At 43.1% G+C, this 16,900-nt stretch overlaps 1 protein-coding gene across 7 annotated transcripts; it reads right to left on the reverse strand.

Annotated features, from left to right (window-relative positions):
• Nucleotides 1-1,858: 1,858 nt before the first annotated feature.
• On the reverse strand, nt 1,859-16,733 carry LOC129810808 (caytaxin-like). Of its 7 annotated transcripts, none has more exons than XM_055861710.1 (13): nt 16,093-16,733; nt 13,860-13,959; nt 11,915-11,973; nt 11,429-11,650; nt 8,209-8,382; nt 7,871-7,973; nt 7,472-7,603; nt 7,109-7,195; nt 6,633-6,731; nt 6,289-6,324; nt 6,076-6,138; nt 4,649-4,718; nt 1,859-4,092 (listed from the first exon to the last, which is right to left on the reverse strand). In XM_055861710.1, the coding sequence occupies exons 2-12, from the start codon at nt 13,934-13,936 to the stop codon at nt 4,685-4,687; spliced, it is 1,086 nt and encodes a 361-aa protein (XP_055717685.1). In that variant the 5' UTR covers nt 13,937-13,959; nt 16,093-16,733; the 3' UTR covers nt 1,859-4,092; nt 4,649-4,684. The 7 variants fall into 7 exon arrangements, with proteins under 7 accessions (XP_055717685.1, XP_055717684.1, XP_055717688.1 ...); XM_055861709.1 differs by having other exon boundaries at nt 11,429-11,680; XM_055861713.1 differs by lacking the exon at nt 16,093-16,733 and adding an exon at nt 12,323-12,399 and having other exon boundaries at nt 11,429-11,680; nt 13,860-13,949.
• Nucleotides 16,734-16,900: the final 167 nt, after the last annotated feature.

Genomic DNA, 16,900 nt, shown 5'->3' on the forward strand with positions numbered 1-16,900 from the left:
TGTGTTTCTTCAGTCCAAAGGCAGTGGGTGCTCAGGCTCACGCTATTAGGGACAAGAAATGTGACGTGCTTTTCTCTCCTGAGCAGAGCGCCGTTGAAAGGAGTGATAACGGGGGTGGTATTAAGTGCCCAAAAAGGTCAAGTTAGGAAGTGTAAGTTATCCCGTGAGCTTTTGTTTTCTGAAAAGAAGAAGAGAAAGTTGTATGTGTTAGCTATGGGGGTGATCAGTGGGTGGGAGATCGGAGGTGTGCGGTGAGAGAAAGGCATGTAGAGTTAGAGTAGTACACAGAGTGTTGTATGCCTAAGCGTGACGAGAGTGGTTGAGGAAGATGGGTACAGGGTGAGGGATACTGAGAGGATTCCTGTGGATAGGCAGAGACCAAGAGAGAGTGATGGAAAGAATATCTGCTTCAGTAAGGTGGGATTTTTAGCATTTGTAGCCATGGTCGTCACAGAAAATAGAGGTTGTGGTGGCAGCGGCAGAGAATACTTGGGATCGCAAGGATGTACTGCAGAACAGTTTGGTCGTTGTTCTGGAGTAGGATTACATAGGGTTAAATAGTGGAATGGGGTGGTGTTTTTTAGAGAGGGTTAATAGTTGGCAGGGTAATTTTCCTTTTCCCAGTTTTGTATTACCGTATCAATAATTGAATGTAGGTAGGCAGTGAATGGCCTCACACACCAGTACAGTAGGCGGCGGTGTGTGCCCCCGCCAAACCAAATCCTAAAGAAGAAGAAGAGGAAGAGAGACTTGTGAGTCGTTCTGTTGTGCAGCACATACCGAGTGATCTAATTACAGCATGGGATTCCAACTAAATGTTTGCCAGCTAGATATCTTATAACTATGAACTGTTTAAAATATGCTATATGCTCTGCAGTTGTGCATTTGCTTTGCTAAATTAGTAGCTAGTTATCTAGATAAGTGGTTAGTTTCTTGCAGTCAAGCTCCTATTGGTAACATAATCCCCTGCTGGATCTAGTATGGTTTTGTTTTGTGCGTGCAGAAAACTGTGAGTAGCATTATTTTTGTTACTTCTATTACTTTATGAGCTGGGATGTCTGTCCTGCAAATAGTTTATCTCAAAGACTGTATAACATGTTAGCATGCGTTCATTATCATTTAAGTAGCATTCAGTATGGGATTTGACATGTACTTGTTAGCATTGCTAACCTTCGGATTGAAAACATCGCCTCTTGTGTTCAGTGCCGGTATTACTGAATATCCCAGAATGGCACAAGTTTATTGTCACGTGCACAAGACAGTGAAATGCCTTTCTTGCTCTTTCCCAAGAATGCAGTAATCTGTATGAACAAGGTCGGTATGAAGCTATGACAATCTGGATACCGCCCAAGCCTACTTCAAAATGTCTTTGAAAGTAATTGAAAAACCCTCAATAGTATTTGAAACCAGGTCTGTTGTCTTGTCTCATTTCCTGAAGGCCATTCTCAATTTAGATCCTATGTGTGACTGACCAGTGACCAGAGCTGCCTATGCCACTAATACAGCTGAGCTGATGTAACTGTCAGAGTTGTTCTAACAGAGCCGGGGGGCTCGTGATACGCGTCAGAGTGTTCATGGACGTGTGTATCATGACTGTGTATTAATAGCTTCCTTTGAACCACAACAAGCACCTTTAAGGGACGTCCGGCGTTGCTTTAAGTCAACTCACTGAACACCTGGACACCCTTACTTCTATGGTAAGGCAAATGTAACTGTTCCTTTTCTCAACAAATCAGGTTTGATTCAAGTGAAAGCATGAATCTATCCGTACATTCTGAATGACTGAATGATATATCTTGGATTATTTTACAGCAATGGGTAAATTTAGAAATGGAAGAATACAGGCCGCAGAGAGAGATTTTTGGGTGGAACAGTTTATTTCTTTGTATTTACATGGAAGAATGTACATCACAATCTAAAGAACATCCAAACTACATAGCTACATATCCCAACCCCATTTTAAGCTTGGCAGTTTTGAAAAATAAACTACATACAGTATTCCAGCTGACAAATTGCCCACTGATCTCTTCCAAATCTTCCAGTGTAATAACATATTGTGCTTTTAAAGACTGAAAATATGATTGAAAGACATTTTTGGACGCTCAGTGGTTGCTTTCCATGTAGAACCTTTTACCAAAACAAAATACACTAGTGCCAGCAAAATCAGTTTACTAGCAATTTGGGGGAAAATCCCAGTAGTCAATTTAGAATTGTACATTCCATATCATAGTTTCTGTGTAGAATTTGGTGAAAAGAAGGAGAGGCACTCAGAAGAGCTGACATCCTTTAGAAAACGGCACTCTCTCTCCAGCAGCTTTGGGAGACTGCAGAAGAACTCCTGCAATTCTGTGCCACGTTTAAGCCTACCTTTTGACGGGATAGGTATTTCTCTACCAGAAATAAAAGGCATATTAATCTGTCCAATGTTCTAACGTAACACTACAATTATGTGTATACAAATGTTTGGAAGCCATTTTCTTACTTTGTCCATTGAATATCAATCACCTCTAGTCTAGCCCATCGCCATCCACAAACCTGTCCACAGAAAATGACTTCTGTTATGTTTTATATTTATCAAGGTATCATTTGAAGTTGGATGGCACTTCAGAAAGAGACATTTTTGATTATCATACTTGTCTAGACGGGTTGACAGGTTACCAACAAATACAATGCATGATATTGATTGATTGTATACTTGTACAAAAATTAGAAGAGCACACAAAAATCCATCTTGAGTTACATATTAGGAAGGCAACCTGTCCCCAAATATACACATATAGATGTTATGCTCACAATTTAATGAAAATCAAATTCTATAGTGCAAAACAACACTTACAACACATGTATGTATGTAATTCTTACAAAAATAAAAACTCTTAACACTTCCTCCCCTCTACCACCCGGTAGGTAAGTATCCAATAGAAGATTGACCATTAGGCGACTGGTCCATAATCCAATAGGACATCTGAAGGTACATTACATGCTGACAACATGTTGGCATGCTTTGACTGCACCCACAACACAGCATGATACAGAAATTATACCATTAAGTCACAACATCAATGACTGAAAAAATGAAATGAAATGCAGTCCTCTTGACATTACAGTCAAACCAGCACATTTCTTGTTCTTACTTTCAGTGGGCCCCCATATTCATGTACAGACAAGAATCCTGAGGCACATCAGAATGTAAGGTACATGGGTTGGTTAGTTGGGCACTGAATGATCCCCGGACCAATCTGGGTATATGAAAAACGATGACATCCAAATTATTAATGCAACACAGTTGATCAAAAATAATGCCTGTACTCGGACAAATTGAGGCCAAAATGAAGCAAAGGTGAAGGCATCCGATGTCTCGCAAAGCATTCCAGTCTTCATCTAAATGTTCAAGGGCTAGCATAGCGCTAATGGGTGAAATGATGCCACAGCACACCAATGCTGAGCACTAAGGGGCATTGACTGACTCTCTGTTCCTCCTCCCCTCTTCTTCTCTAAGGCATATCTTCCTCTCAGAAACTAGGCCTGGCAGAGCCGAAAGTGCAGCTCCTAGGACACACCATCCAACACTGTCTGTATACAGTAGTTAATACATACTCAAGTCTAGTCTACCATTGTCCCTGCAAGAGCCTCCAACACAAAACTGTAAAAGGTCTGGTTACCTGCCTGCCACTGACACCTTACACCATTTATGTCCGGTGGAACATTTTCTACAATATTCATGTTAGTTTTTCTTACATCTTGACTTAGGCAAAAGTATCGCAGTGTCATCTATATTTGAAATGGATACAAAACTCATGGTGGTGACTGGGGGCTGCGTTTAAAAGTACGGTAACTACTTTCAGCAGTCGTAAAATTATGTAACATGGAGTTGTACAGTCCCCAGAACAGACAATTCCTTGGAATGTCCTGACAGAATCAGTAGGCAACCTAAGAACCGCTGAGGAGTGTGTGCGCGTGTTGGGGAGTTTAATATCTTGATGGAAAAATCTTGAGCTTGATATTTATAGATTAGGAAGTATTCTTAGACTTGTTGGACTTCATGTTTCTTCTTATTAACACAGTTTTCATGCTCCAAACTTCTTTCAACAACTGCACAGATGATAGAAGACACCGTTATTAAGAAGTAGGGTAATGATATAAAAACTTGCACAAGAATACACTTTTCAAAACAGCAGACCAGGTTCACAGAGCAGTTCATTTAATACAGCTGACCTTATTGTAAAATGAGTGAGGCTGCGACATGCTTGACCTCTTGACCCCTGAAAGTCCCTTGATGACACAGTAAGACACACACACACATTCCTGACACGCTCACCCATTAGGCCTGGCTGGCTGCACTTGACCGGGCATTCCTCTACAATAGCACTGAGGACTGGCTGGGTCTGATTCTTAAATTGCTGAGCAGGTGGACATTACGTAACAGTAGACGTTCAAATGGTGCTGGTGGTTTAAACATCTGTTTAAGTGGTTAAATGCCCTGACCACAGAATGATATCTTAGAACTCATTTAATAGGATCTCTATGGGCCTGACTCCTGCCACAGGCTGCCAGTGGATACCGTACGCACAATGTACATTGTATTTATGAGTGCAGTGTCACCTTGTAGTCAGTGTGAGAAGAGCAGTAGTGTTGTGTCCTTCCTTACCATGGTATGAGATGAATAAAGAGGAGCAGGTCCCTTTCAGATTCCTTGCCCTGTGATCATTGACTTGGGCCTGCAAATGACATGAGTATGAATAAATACATGTCTCTGTGACTTTGTTTCCTGCTATACTGCTGTTGAGAGGTGATAGTGTTTGACCATGGCCATGTTGAAAGCTGCTTGGTCTATACCAGGTACACTACATTTCCAAAAGTATGTGGACACCTGCTCGTCAAAAGTCTCATTCCAAAATCATGGGCATTCATATGGTGTTGGTCCTCCCTTTCTGCTATAACAGCCTCCACTCTTCTGGGAAAGCTTTCCACTAGATGTTGGAACATTGCAGCGGGGACTTCCATTTAGACACAAGCGCATTAGTGAGGTCGGGCACTGACGTTGGGCGATTAGGCCGGGCTCGCAGTCGGTGTTCCAATTCATCCCAAAGGTGTTCAATGGGGTTGAGGTTAGGGCTCTGGGCAGGCCAGTCAAGTTCTTCCACACAATCTCGACAAACAATTTCTGTATGGATCTCGCTTTGTGCACGGGGGCATTGTCATACTTAAACAGGAAAGGGCCTTCCCCAAACTGTTGCCACAAAGTTGGAAGCACAGAATCGTTTAGAATGTCATTGTATGCTGTAGCGTTAAGATTTCCCTTCACTGGTACTAAGGGCCCTAGCACGAACCATGAAAAACAACCCCAGACCATTATTCTTCCCCCTCCAAACTTTACAGTTGGCACTATGCCTCCGTGCAGGTAGCTTTCGTCTGTCGGACTGCCAGATGGTGAAGTGTGATTCATCACTCCAATGGCGGCGAGCTATACACCACTCCAGCAGACGCTTGGCATTGCACATGGTGATCTTAGGCTAGTGTGCGCCTGCTTGGTCATGGAAACCCATTTCATGAAGCTCCCAACAAACAGTTACTGTGCTGACGTTGCTTCCAGAGGCAGTTCGGAACTCGCTAGTGAGTGTTGCATCCGAAGACAGATGTTATTTACACGCTTCAGCACTCGCCGTTCCCATTCTGTGAGCTTGTGTGGCCTACTACTTCGCGGCTCGGCCGTTGTTGCTCCTAGACGTTTCCCCTTCACAATAACAGCACGTAGTTGAACGAGGCAGCTCTAGCAGGGCAGAAATTTGATGAACTGACTTGTTGGAAAGGTGTCGTCCCATGACAGTGCCACGTTGAAAGTCACTGAGCTCTTCGGTAAGGTCATTCTACTGCCAATGTGTGTCTATGGGGATTGCATGGCTGTGTGCTTGATTTTATACACCTGTCAGCAACACCTGTAGCCAAATCCACTAATTTGAAGGAGTGTCCACATACTTTTGTATATATAGTGTATCTCCAACCCTGGTCCTGGAGAGCTTTAAGATATTCGGCTATCACACACAGGCCGTTATAGTGTAACTGTCTACTCCCTACCTCTCTGCCTTGGCTGAAGAAGACGCGTGTGGGTTTGGCTGCTCCTGCTGTTCCTGCTCCATCCTGTACAGGCAGAGGGAGACAACACTTGTATAAAAGCTTGATGAATGAATTGACTGAGGATACAGCATGGTTCACCCCCGATCGAGCATGAGCATGGCATGGTATGCCTGGTTAATTCGATCTAAAAATAAAGATGTAAATGTGTTTTACCTTTCTTTCCGAGCTTTGATCCTCTCCTCCTCGAATCTGTAAAAAGAAAAGATGAAGATCCCTTTTCCAAGAGTAAAATTCAGATACTATCTTACATGTATTTTTTTGGCTGACAAACAAAATTAACATCAATTTCCATTTGAAGAATTTTTGAAATTCATATGTGTTCTATGATTTATTTACTCCCTCAAAGTCTCTGCCAGGCATCCATGTCTATTCACGGCGGGGAAAATGATTTGCTTGCAAATGTACATAATTTATTAGTCTGCAAATCACTGCAAGTCAGTGAATGATGGTGGGAGTCTTGAGCTTAGTTACTCCCCATAGTGGTTGATGATACTTACTGCACCACACACTCCGGGACCTGCACATGTTCCATGGGGACTATCTCTGCCAGCTCATCCAGACTATGCACATACTGGATCTTATTCATAAACTTCACACTGCAAATAAGAACAGGATAAAAACAACAACCAGTTATATTGGTGTTATGTGGACAACTATTAGTTATCCGTCACAGTGGCGATATGTAGCATAACTGTATTATAAAAAACTTTTGTATCATTTCAGTCAGAAGTTTTGAAAGTGCTGCTGATGAGCCAAAAGTGGTCCCAGTTGTGTGTACTAAGTCATCAAATTGTGTACTACATCATCCATTTTGTATGATATGTTACGTCATGCAAAATATAAAAATAAAATATATTTAAAAAAAAATAGCGATTCATATGTTACAAATCCAATTCATACTATATGTTACAAATTTGTTATGTTTTAGATCCTGGAGTACCACTTTAACGTGAAGTTGTTGTTCTGTGGTCACCTGATAAAAGGCCTAGATATGGCCAGCACAGTGCGGATGAACCAGGTGGGGTGGGCGATGACCAGAGACTTCAGGTTCTTCCTCAGCCTTCAGGGACAACAGAAATAAATAGTTGAAATAAGGCAATACAACATACATTCATCTCATAGTGCTAGAAGACTATCAAGCAGCCTACTGTAGTATGAGTCAATCCTCACTTCCCATTGACTGCCAGTAGCAGTGACAAGCTCAATTACTCCCCATTAGTTTCTCCCGAGAGTAAGTCAACATTTGTGTTATGCACATCCATCCTATGCTGACAGTATGAATGATTGCATTCTCCATGCTGTCATGCAGTGGTGTATACGATATAAATAGTCTTACCTCCTATCAATCATCTGATAACATTTCTTCAGCCATCCTATGCCCGGCATCTTGCCCCGCGGTGTGGCTCCATTCATGTAGATTATCAAATAGTCCTCAGCAACCAGCATTTCTAGACTGCTGACTACATACCTGAGATGGCAATGAGGAAGGGAAAAATATTGAGGTTTATTTTCTTCCTGTCGTGGCAAGCACTAAAGAAATCTTGAGTTCCCATTTTCTGGCCGCATAAATCTTCACTACAAAATGATTGCATGATGTACGCCATGATCTCTCTGATTTCAATGATAGTATACCAGGCGTGATGACCTAGTTTTAAATATCACTCTGTGGTAGTTGGGCATTTGTGCCTCTTGCCATAAATCAGTATCTCTGCAACTTGTAAATCCAGTTACTCACAGGAAGAGGTTCTCCATGATGTAGTGGTAATCTGCACAGCTGCTGTCGGGCAGGTAGCAGGCTGAGAACACTATGATGGCATTCAGACCCTCACCATAGTAACCTGCAGAGGGAGAGAAGAGCGACAGTTGACATGGCCTGTAAGTTCATACCGTTGGTGTCAATTACCTGGATGCAGAACAATCAACATACAGACATATACCGACGTAAACTCAATTTGAGATTGAATGGGCACCTTGTTGGCACCAAAAGTTCCATGACAATTCAATTCTAATTAGTTTAACTATGTATACAGTGTATCTATGGCTCTGGCTGGATGCTGTTGGTTGGATACTGACCCCCATGGGTGATAACGCGGAGGTATGGCCTGATGACCTGCATGTCGATGCGGTGCTCCTGCTCCCCAATGATCACCGTCCTCCACAGGCGCCCGTTACCCCCCGTCCCATCAGCACCATCCTCCTCTTCTCCGTCACCAGGCCCCGCTTTGGCGTTGGCCACTGGCGTGTCATCTGGATGTACATAGTGAAAAGTTTGAAGGTGTTTATGCTATAATGTGAAGTGGGTCTTAAACAAATGTATTTATATTAGTGAGACATAATGGATTTGTTTTATGTCATCCACCTTTGTCTCTTCAGTATCTTAGCTGCTGTTCTGTTTAGCTGTAGTCTGATAGCATAGACTTTACTACGCAGCTATTTACACTGAACAAAAATATAAACGCATAAACAATTTCAAAGATTTTACTGAGTCACAGTTCATATCAGAAAATCAGTCAATTGAAATAAATTCATTAGGCCCTAATCTATGGATTTCACATGACTGGAAATATAGATATCCCTCTGTTGGTCACAGAGACTGTACCTTAAAGTAGGGACGTGTATCTGGTGTGTCAGTATCAGATGTGACTACCATTTGCCTCATGCAGTGCGACATCTTTTTCGCATAGAGTTGATCAGACTGTGGATTGTTGTCCCACTCCTGTTCAATGGCTGTGCAAAGTTGCTGGATATTGGCGGGAACTGGAACATGCTGTTGTACACGTCCATCCAGTGCATCCCAAACATGCTCAATGGGTGGCAATTCTAGTGAATATGCAGGCCAAGGAAGAACTGGGACATTTTCAGCTTCCAGGAATTGTATACAGGTCCTTGCGACATGGGGGCGTACATTATCATGCTGAAACATGAGGTGATGGCGGACGGACGAATGGCACGACAATGGGCCTCAGGATCTTGTCACGGTATCTCTGTGCATTCAAATTGCCATAGATAAAATGCAATTGTGTTTGTTGTCCGTAGCTTATGCCTGCCCATACCATAACCCCACCGCCACCATGGGCCACTCTGTTCACAACGTTGACATCAGCAAACCGCTCGCCCACACGACGCCATACACACTGTCTGCCATCTGCCTGGTACAGTTGAAACCGGGATTCATCTGTGAAGAGCACACTTCTCCAATGTGCCAGTGGCCATCGAAAGGGAGCATTTGGCCACTGAAGTCGGTTACGACGCCAAACTGCAGTCAGGTCAAGACCCTGGTGAGGATGACGAGCACACAGGTGAACTTACCTGAGACGGTTTCTAACAGTTTGTGCAGAAATGATTTGGTTGTGCAAACCCATAGTTTCATCAGCTGTCCGGGTGGCAGGTCTCAGATGATCCCGCAGGTAAAGAAGCCGGGTGTGGAGGTCCTGGGCTGGCGTGGTTACACGTGGTCTGCGGTTGGGAGGCCGGTAGGACGTACTGCCAAATTCTCTAAAACAACGTTGGAGGTGGCTTATAGTAGAGAAATTAACATTAAATTATCTGGCAACAGCTCTGGTGAACATTCCTGCAGTCAGTATGCCAATTACACACCCTCAAAACTTGAGACATCTGTGGAATTGTGTTGTGTGACAAAACTGCACATTTTAGAGTGGCCTTTTATTGTCCCCAGCACAAGGTGTAATGATCATGCTGTTTAATCCGCTTCTTGATATGCCACACCTGTCAGGTGGATGGATTATCTTGTCAAAGGAGAAACGCTCACTAACAGCGATGTAAACAAATTTGTGCACAACATTTTTGAAAAAAATAAGCTTTTTGTGTGAATAGAACATTCCTGGGATCTTTTATTTCAGCTCATGAAACATGTGACCAACACTTTACATGTTGCGTTTATATTTTTGTTCAATATATCGAGCCTGAGTGGGTGCCAGACCGTGTCTGCGCTAGCTACAGTGAGGGAAAAAAGTATTTGATCCCCTGCTGATTTTGTACGTTTGCCCACTGACATAGAAATGATCAGTCTATAATTTTAATGGTAGGTGTATTTGAACAGTGAGACAGAATATCAACAAAAAAATCCAGAAAAAGGCATGTGAAAAATGTTATGAATTTATTTGCATTTTAATGAGGGAAATAAGTATTTGACCCCTCTGCAAAACATGACTTAGTACTTGGTGGCAAAACCCTTGTTGGCAATCACAGAGGTCAGACGTTTCTTGTAGTTGGCCACCAGGTTTGCACACATCTCAGGAGGGATTTTGTCCCACTCCTCTTTGCAGATCTTCTTCAAGTCATTAAGGTTTCGAGGCTGACGTTTGGCAACTCGAACCTTCAGCTCCCTCCACAGATTTTCTATGGGATTAATGTCTGGAGACTGGCTAGGCCACTCCAGGACCTTAATGTTTATTGGCAAACTTCAGACGGGCATGTATATGTGCTTTCTTGAGCAGGGGGACCTTGCGGGCGCTGCAGGATTTCAGTCCTTCACGGCGTAGTGTGTTACCAATTGTTTTCTTGATGACTATGGTCCCAGCTGCCTTGAGATCATTGACAAGATCCTCCCGTGTAGTTCTGGGCTGATTCCTCACCGTTCTCATGATCATTGCAACTCCACGAGGTGAGATCTTGCATGGAGCCCCAGGCTGAGGGAGATTGACAGTTCTTTTGTGTTTCTTCCATTTGCGAATAATCACAGAAACTGTTGTCACCTTCTCACCAAGCTGCTTGGCGATGGTCTTGTAGCCCATTCCAGCCTTGTGTAGGTCTACAATCTTGTCCCTGACATCCTTGGAGCGCTCTTTGGTCTTGGCCATGGTGGAGAGTTTGGAATCTGATTGATTGATTGCATCTGTGGACAGGTGTCTTTTATACAGGTAACAAACTGATATTAGGAGCACTCCCTTTAAGAGTGTGCTCCTAATCTCAGCTCGTTACCTGTATGAAAGACACCTGGGAGCCAGAAATCTTTCTGATTGAGAGGGGCTCAAATACTTATTTCCCTCATTAAAATGCAAATCAATTTATAAAATTTTTGACATGCGTTTTTCTGGATATTTTTGTTGTTATTCTGTCTCTCATTGTTCAAATAAACCTACCATTAAAATTATAGACTGATCATTTCTTTGTCAGTGGGTAAACGTACAAAATCAGCAGGGGATCAAATACTTTTTTCCCTCACTGTACATCTTGCCAAACAACAAGTTGTCTAAAGCACACAGACTGGCACCCAGGCTTCCAGGCTGGCACCAGGGCTTCCATTATTCTACGCCGCATGAGCTCTACCTACCTTCCCACTCCAGCTCGTTGCCGTTGGTGATGAACTCCAGGGAGTCGTTGTCATCGGGGGTCTCGATGTCGTCCACATTAATGTCCAGGTCGTCGGGCGTATCCAAGAAGTCGTCAGACAGCAGGGAACCCTCGCTGTGGTCCAGGGACAGGTTCATGTCCGGGGCCACTAATGTACGCCGCTTACGATGGGTGGACCCTCCTCCACTTCCGCCTCCTCCAACTGCATTAACATTCAGAGAGTTGGGGGTTGCTATGACAGAGCAGGTGAGACTTATTAGCTACTAATAGTATACACACATGACATCCAGTTGAATTCACAGGTGCAGGGTCCAGGAAGTAGCATGTGAGATGAGGCTCATTGTTAGTTAGAAAGTAATATATTAAGCTAAAGTGGCTTATAGTATATCAACTGAGTTAACTTTACCAACACCAAAAACATCTATCAAATGCCAGGCAGGTGAGGTGTTATTTCAATTATACTTACAGGCTCGGTCATCGGTGAGACCACAGGAAGACTCCATGTCACCGTCCTCAGGAAGGGGTCTGAAAATCAACACAGAGAGCCCATCATTCTGTCAGGGCCACAGCCACACACAATAGCATGACATGAGCAAACACTAAAGCCAGCCAGCCTGACTCAAATAAACCAAACCCCAAATAGTCCTGGAAGCACACTAGTACATCACCACATCATTGCAGCTGGTGCAAAATTAACACATGCCAGTGATCATGTCAGTGGGGTTGTCAGTGATCTGGCTCAGCACCACAAAGGGAGCACAGAGAGAGGATGCTGGGTGGTAATTAGCATCTCCCCAGGGAGCTCTTTAGATTATAGACCTGCCACGGTGTGCGATGTGGGGAGGGAGGTAGAGGCGGTGGTATGTCAACAAACCTTATTCACTGTACAGGGGAGGCAGACACACCGTTAGGTTACCCCTTAACACGTGGTGTAATTTCCCTTGTCACTTCCTGTAACGTGAAACAAGGAGGAGGACATGGAGGAGGTGGAGAATGAAGGGTATAATACAGGGGGGAAATGTCAACAACCAAATACCAAGAGGCACTGGGGAAATATAAAGTACACAGCTCCACTGTGCACTGCTGCGTAATACTAAACCATCCTTTAAACCTAACAATCCCAGGGAGGACAGACAGTCTATAACAGTGTTGCCAAATCAACATGACTGGCAATAACAAATGACAAGGGCATCCGTTACACTGCATGGTGTCCGATCTAGCATCCCTGAGGCGTCCCACTGCTATAACCACTGGCAAGCTTCCATTGTTCAAATAACCAGTTTCCTACAATAATGACACCATGAAGAAGAAATTAAATAAGAATTATGTCTAACAAAGGGTATGATAATCCAAAATGTCAAGCAGTCAGGCCATATTATTCTCCTATATGATGATGAGGGCTAAGATATCAAATCATAAGAGCTCCTGCTTACCTTATCAAAAATTAGGATGGATTCAAAGACGGTCCAGGCAACTATTTGATTTTACAGCACAGGATCCTCGAATATTATGCATGCCCTTTTCTCAGTCGATCATAGGGAGCCTCAGGCACATCATTATTCAGAGCCTAATGATACATATACTTATTTTCTCTTCCTCCTTTTCCTTAAAGCTGATCTGCCACCATTTTCCTGGTGATGCTGTGTTGTTGACTGGTTGCTGCGTCACATGACGTTACCCACTACCATTTAAGGAGAGAGCTGCACCTGCTCCCTGCCTCCGCTCCCTCAGATGGAGAAAGACAGGAGGATGCTCCTTGCTGTCAGAATGCTCTCTCTTTGTCTTTCTTTTTCACTCATTTAATTTCCTACTGAGCAATTATCTGATCTCCCTACGTCTCGCAATGACAATAAAGGGGAAAGTCATGCTTAAATCCAGTCCTCTTTGTAATTCTTCAGTGCTTGGAGAACAATTATAATTTTCGTTTAAATTCTGTATAGATCCAGTGTTTGTGAATGTTTACGGCACATATTATTGTCATGTGGCTATTGCAATCAATGTCAGAGGTTGATTTCAGTAGATGGGGTATCTGCTAGGTATTCCAGGCTATAATTACACCAGCTGCACGAGGTTAGCTCACTGGGAAATCCTCAGGCAAATTATACTGGAGCAGATTATAGTCCAACAACGAACATGACTGAGGTATTGTCATCTACTGGTTGTGATGAAAAAAAACACACAGAGTAACATTCTAAAGTGTATTACTGTGTGATTATTCTTGCAAGTACAATGTAACAAATAGTGTAACCTTTGTTGTTACACTGTAGGCTGTATAGTGTACATACTGATGAATTACTGCTGTCAGTATAATGTTATGGTGAGTTATTACAATACTTTTTACATAGTATTGGACTCTGCAGGACTAAAGGACCCTGTAAAGTAAAGCATCATCAAAGTCGTCTGACACCCACCTGGGGAAGTCTTCATCCTGCCACTCATCTTTACATTCCATGTTATCCATTCGTAGTGTCGCCTCTGTGGTGCCCATCCCATGGAAGGGAGGGGAGGAGCCTGGGACACACAGACATAGACAGACCATACATAATTAACCAACCAACAATAATCAATCACATATGGGGTGAGTTCCTTCCTGTTACAATGGAGCTCTTTGAGCATTGGAAATGATATGTAGATCCAATTTATCCCTATCACCATTATCATTGGCATAATCAAATCATAGCCTTCGGCTATAAGCGGGCTCAAACCAAATCGATCCCATCCTCAGGTATGAAGCTCAAAGAGAATTCAGAGAATTCCTCCGTTATAACACAGAGAATGCATTTATACAAGAGGAACAATGGTACGGTTATTAGTATTTTATTTAATTCATTAGTATTTATCATTTCATTTGAGAAACTGAATCCAGGTCACGAGGCGTTTATCCCCCTGTGTAGCATGTGAGGAGCATGTGACTGAGGTCCACTTGCTGCTTCCCTCAAAGTCAGTCACAATTAAGGAATTTCGTAAGTGGAATCCAAGAGGCCGGGAGAAATCAACTCTTAATCCCTCCTCATCAGCTACTAATCCTCAGCGCAGTTGCCACCTTTTTGATGTGTTCAGGTTTATCCTGTCTGACACAAGTTTAAAGAGACAGTTCTACAGCCTATTAATACTGGCTCCAGATATCTCAAGCTGGGTTGACATCATGTTAGTCAGTGCACCGTACTGTAATCACTCACATTCTGTTTTTGAGGGAAATGTGTAAGTGTGACTTGGGTTTCAGTTTTCGTTACCATCATCGGCTATGTTGAATAAGAAAGATACACTAATATTAATCAAAGTCAGATACACTGTATATTTTATACTGAGGTTGTATGGTTCACTGCATGGGACTGACTGTGTTTAATTGACCTAAATTACTCCTCCCTTTGTACCTCTTCACTCATGTGGAAAATCAACAGAGCCTGACTGGGGTGTACTGAGTGGCTTAGGTTCCCCAGGTCAGCTATGGAAATAATTATAAAAACAGATACACTCAGGGATGGCTCCGAAAGTACATTACCTGTCTCTGGGTGTGGGTAAGTGGCAATACTAACTCTGAGAATTCACCTACCATAAACACAGCAAAATAAATAAGGAGATCAGAACATGATTTGCAAGGCAATGTCCTACACCTGGTCCCATGTGGCTCAGTTGGTAGAGCATGGCGCTTGCAACGCCAGGGTTGTGGATTCAATTCCCACGGGGGGACCAGGATGAATATGTATGAACTTTCCAATTTGTAAGTCGCTCTGGATAAGAGCGTCTGCTAAATGACTTAAATGTAAATGTACACACATCAAAATGTTCACATGATTGTTTCCATCAGGTTGTTGTCCGGCAATACTGTAAGATGTGTTTTGTAAGGTCAACCTCTATACAGAATGTATACTGTACAGCTACATCATATCCACTCCGAGGGTGTAGATCAGTGTACTGTATCCCAAAGGGCAAAGCAGCATACTATAAGACCCCAGCCATAACCCACAAGAGAAGCTGCTTGTATTCCATGTCACTTCGATTGAGCATGCAACTGTGAGCCTTATTGTGTGACCAGAATCATTTGCATACCATACACCCAATAAACGCATAAACCCAACTGCCTGTGCCTAAGTGATACAGTATCCAAACTATAATTTGTCAAATGAAGAGAGGGCTGGCATGTTATGAATATGGAGGGAAGAAGAAAAACCCACCAGCATGAGAGGTAATGAAAGTAATCAATTGCCTGCATCTTTCATTTTCCAAACACTATGGATTGTTTTGCATCCTATGTGGATCCTAACACATTAAGTTAATACAGTGACAGTCCAATTACAGTACTACATTTCTGGAGGGCATACCAATGGAGGCTATATCTGTAGTCAGGAAGGTATTCAGTATGCTGCCAGGCATTGGAGTAAATGACAAGGAATAATAGTAGTGTGGGAGAACTCGACCGTAAGATTTGAATCACATCTGCAGTCTGCATATGCAAGGAAAATGCAAGAGCTGAATACAATGGAAATCGACAGTCTTTCTTTATCATCTAATCCTATAGATTCGTATCTTATTTAAGAGTTAACATATTAATGAGCTACTATACATTTGCTACATACACACACACACACATACTGTATGAGGAGTGTAATAAAGAGTAGAGGAAGAATGCAAAGGCGTACTCACATGGGCAGTAAAAGATCCCTTGAATCACTGCTGTCTGTCCCTCCTTTTGCGTCCTCCCTCCTTATTCACTGATGTAGAGATTGGACAGCTAGGAATTTAAATCCTTCAGACCAGGGTCAATGCATGGGTCTAGTGAGTCGCCCCCCTCGTCGTCCCGTGTCAGGCAGCAGCAGCAGGTGTCTGAAGACAGGGGGCAGCTTTGTTCCCTAAACCCCCCCCCCGGCTCCCTCCACTTCTGTTGGGGAAGGAGAGTGTGAAAGAGACTGGCCCTGAAGACTGTGACAGGCTCCTTTAGAGCTCCACCCTACCCTTTTAATTTGAAGGAATCAATGCTGTTATCATGATGACTGTTTCTGGTTGTCTATTCTGCCCATGTATTTCTGTCTGGACTCTAAATATGTTTATGAGCATCTCTCATCTCTCCATCCCATAATAGCTTGTCCATCAGCGCCAATTCCTCTTCAGTAGTTATACTGTACTTTCCTCTCTGCTCATATTGGTTTAATCCAGTCCATGCTTGGATAACCATCCTGTTCATATCTGCCTGTTTATACCAAAAACACCACCTACATATCAAGTCTCCCTTTGTGTTTTTACTCCACGAACTGCTGTGAATGGTCCTCTATGCCCACTGTTTCCTGGCAACAGCATCTCTCTCTCTCTCTCCACACTCAACACCCCACCCCCTACCCATACACAGACACTAACTTATTCAGCCTCCCTTGCTCACTTCAGTTCTCCACCAATCATATCCCCCTTTCATCCACACATTTCTCACTCGGGTGCTTATGCTCCACCCATTCCTGTC

The sequence above is a fragment of the Salvelinus fontinalis genome, chromosome 14 (genome assembly GCF_029448725.1).
Source record: "Salvelinus fontinalis isolate EN_2023a chromosome 14, ASM2944872v1, whole genome shotgun sequence".
NCBI lineage: Eukaryota > Metazoa > Chordata > Actinopteri > Salmoniformes > Salmonidae > Salvelinus > Salvelinus fontinalis.

Coding starts and splice junctions, on each gene's coding strand:
- LOC129810808 (XM_055861709.1), bottom strand. CDS start 13,936: ATGGGCACCACAGAGGCGACACTACGAATGGATAACATGGAATGTAAA. Junction 7,974..8,208: donor CCGCGTTATCACCCATGGGG/GTCAGTATCCAA, acceptor CTCCCTCTGCAG/GTTACTATGGTGAGGGTCTG. Junction 4,719..6,075: donor TCTTCAGCCAAGGCAGAGAG/GTAGGGAGTAGA, acceptor TGTCATTTGCAG/GCCCAAGTCAATGATCACAG.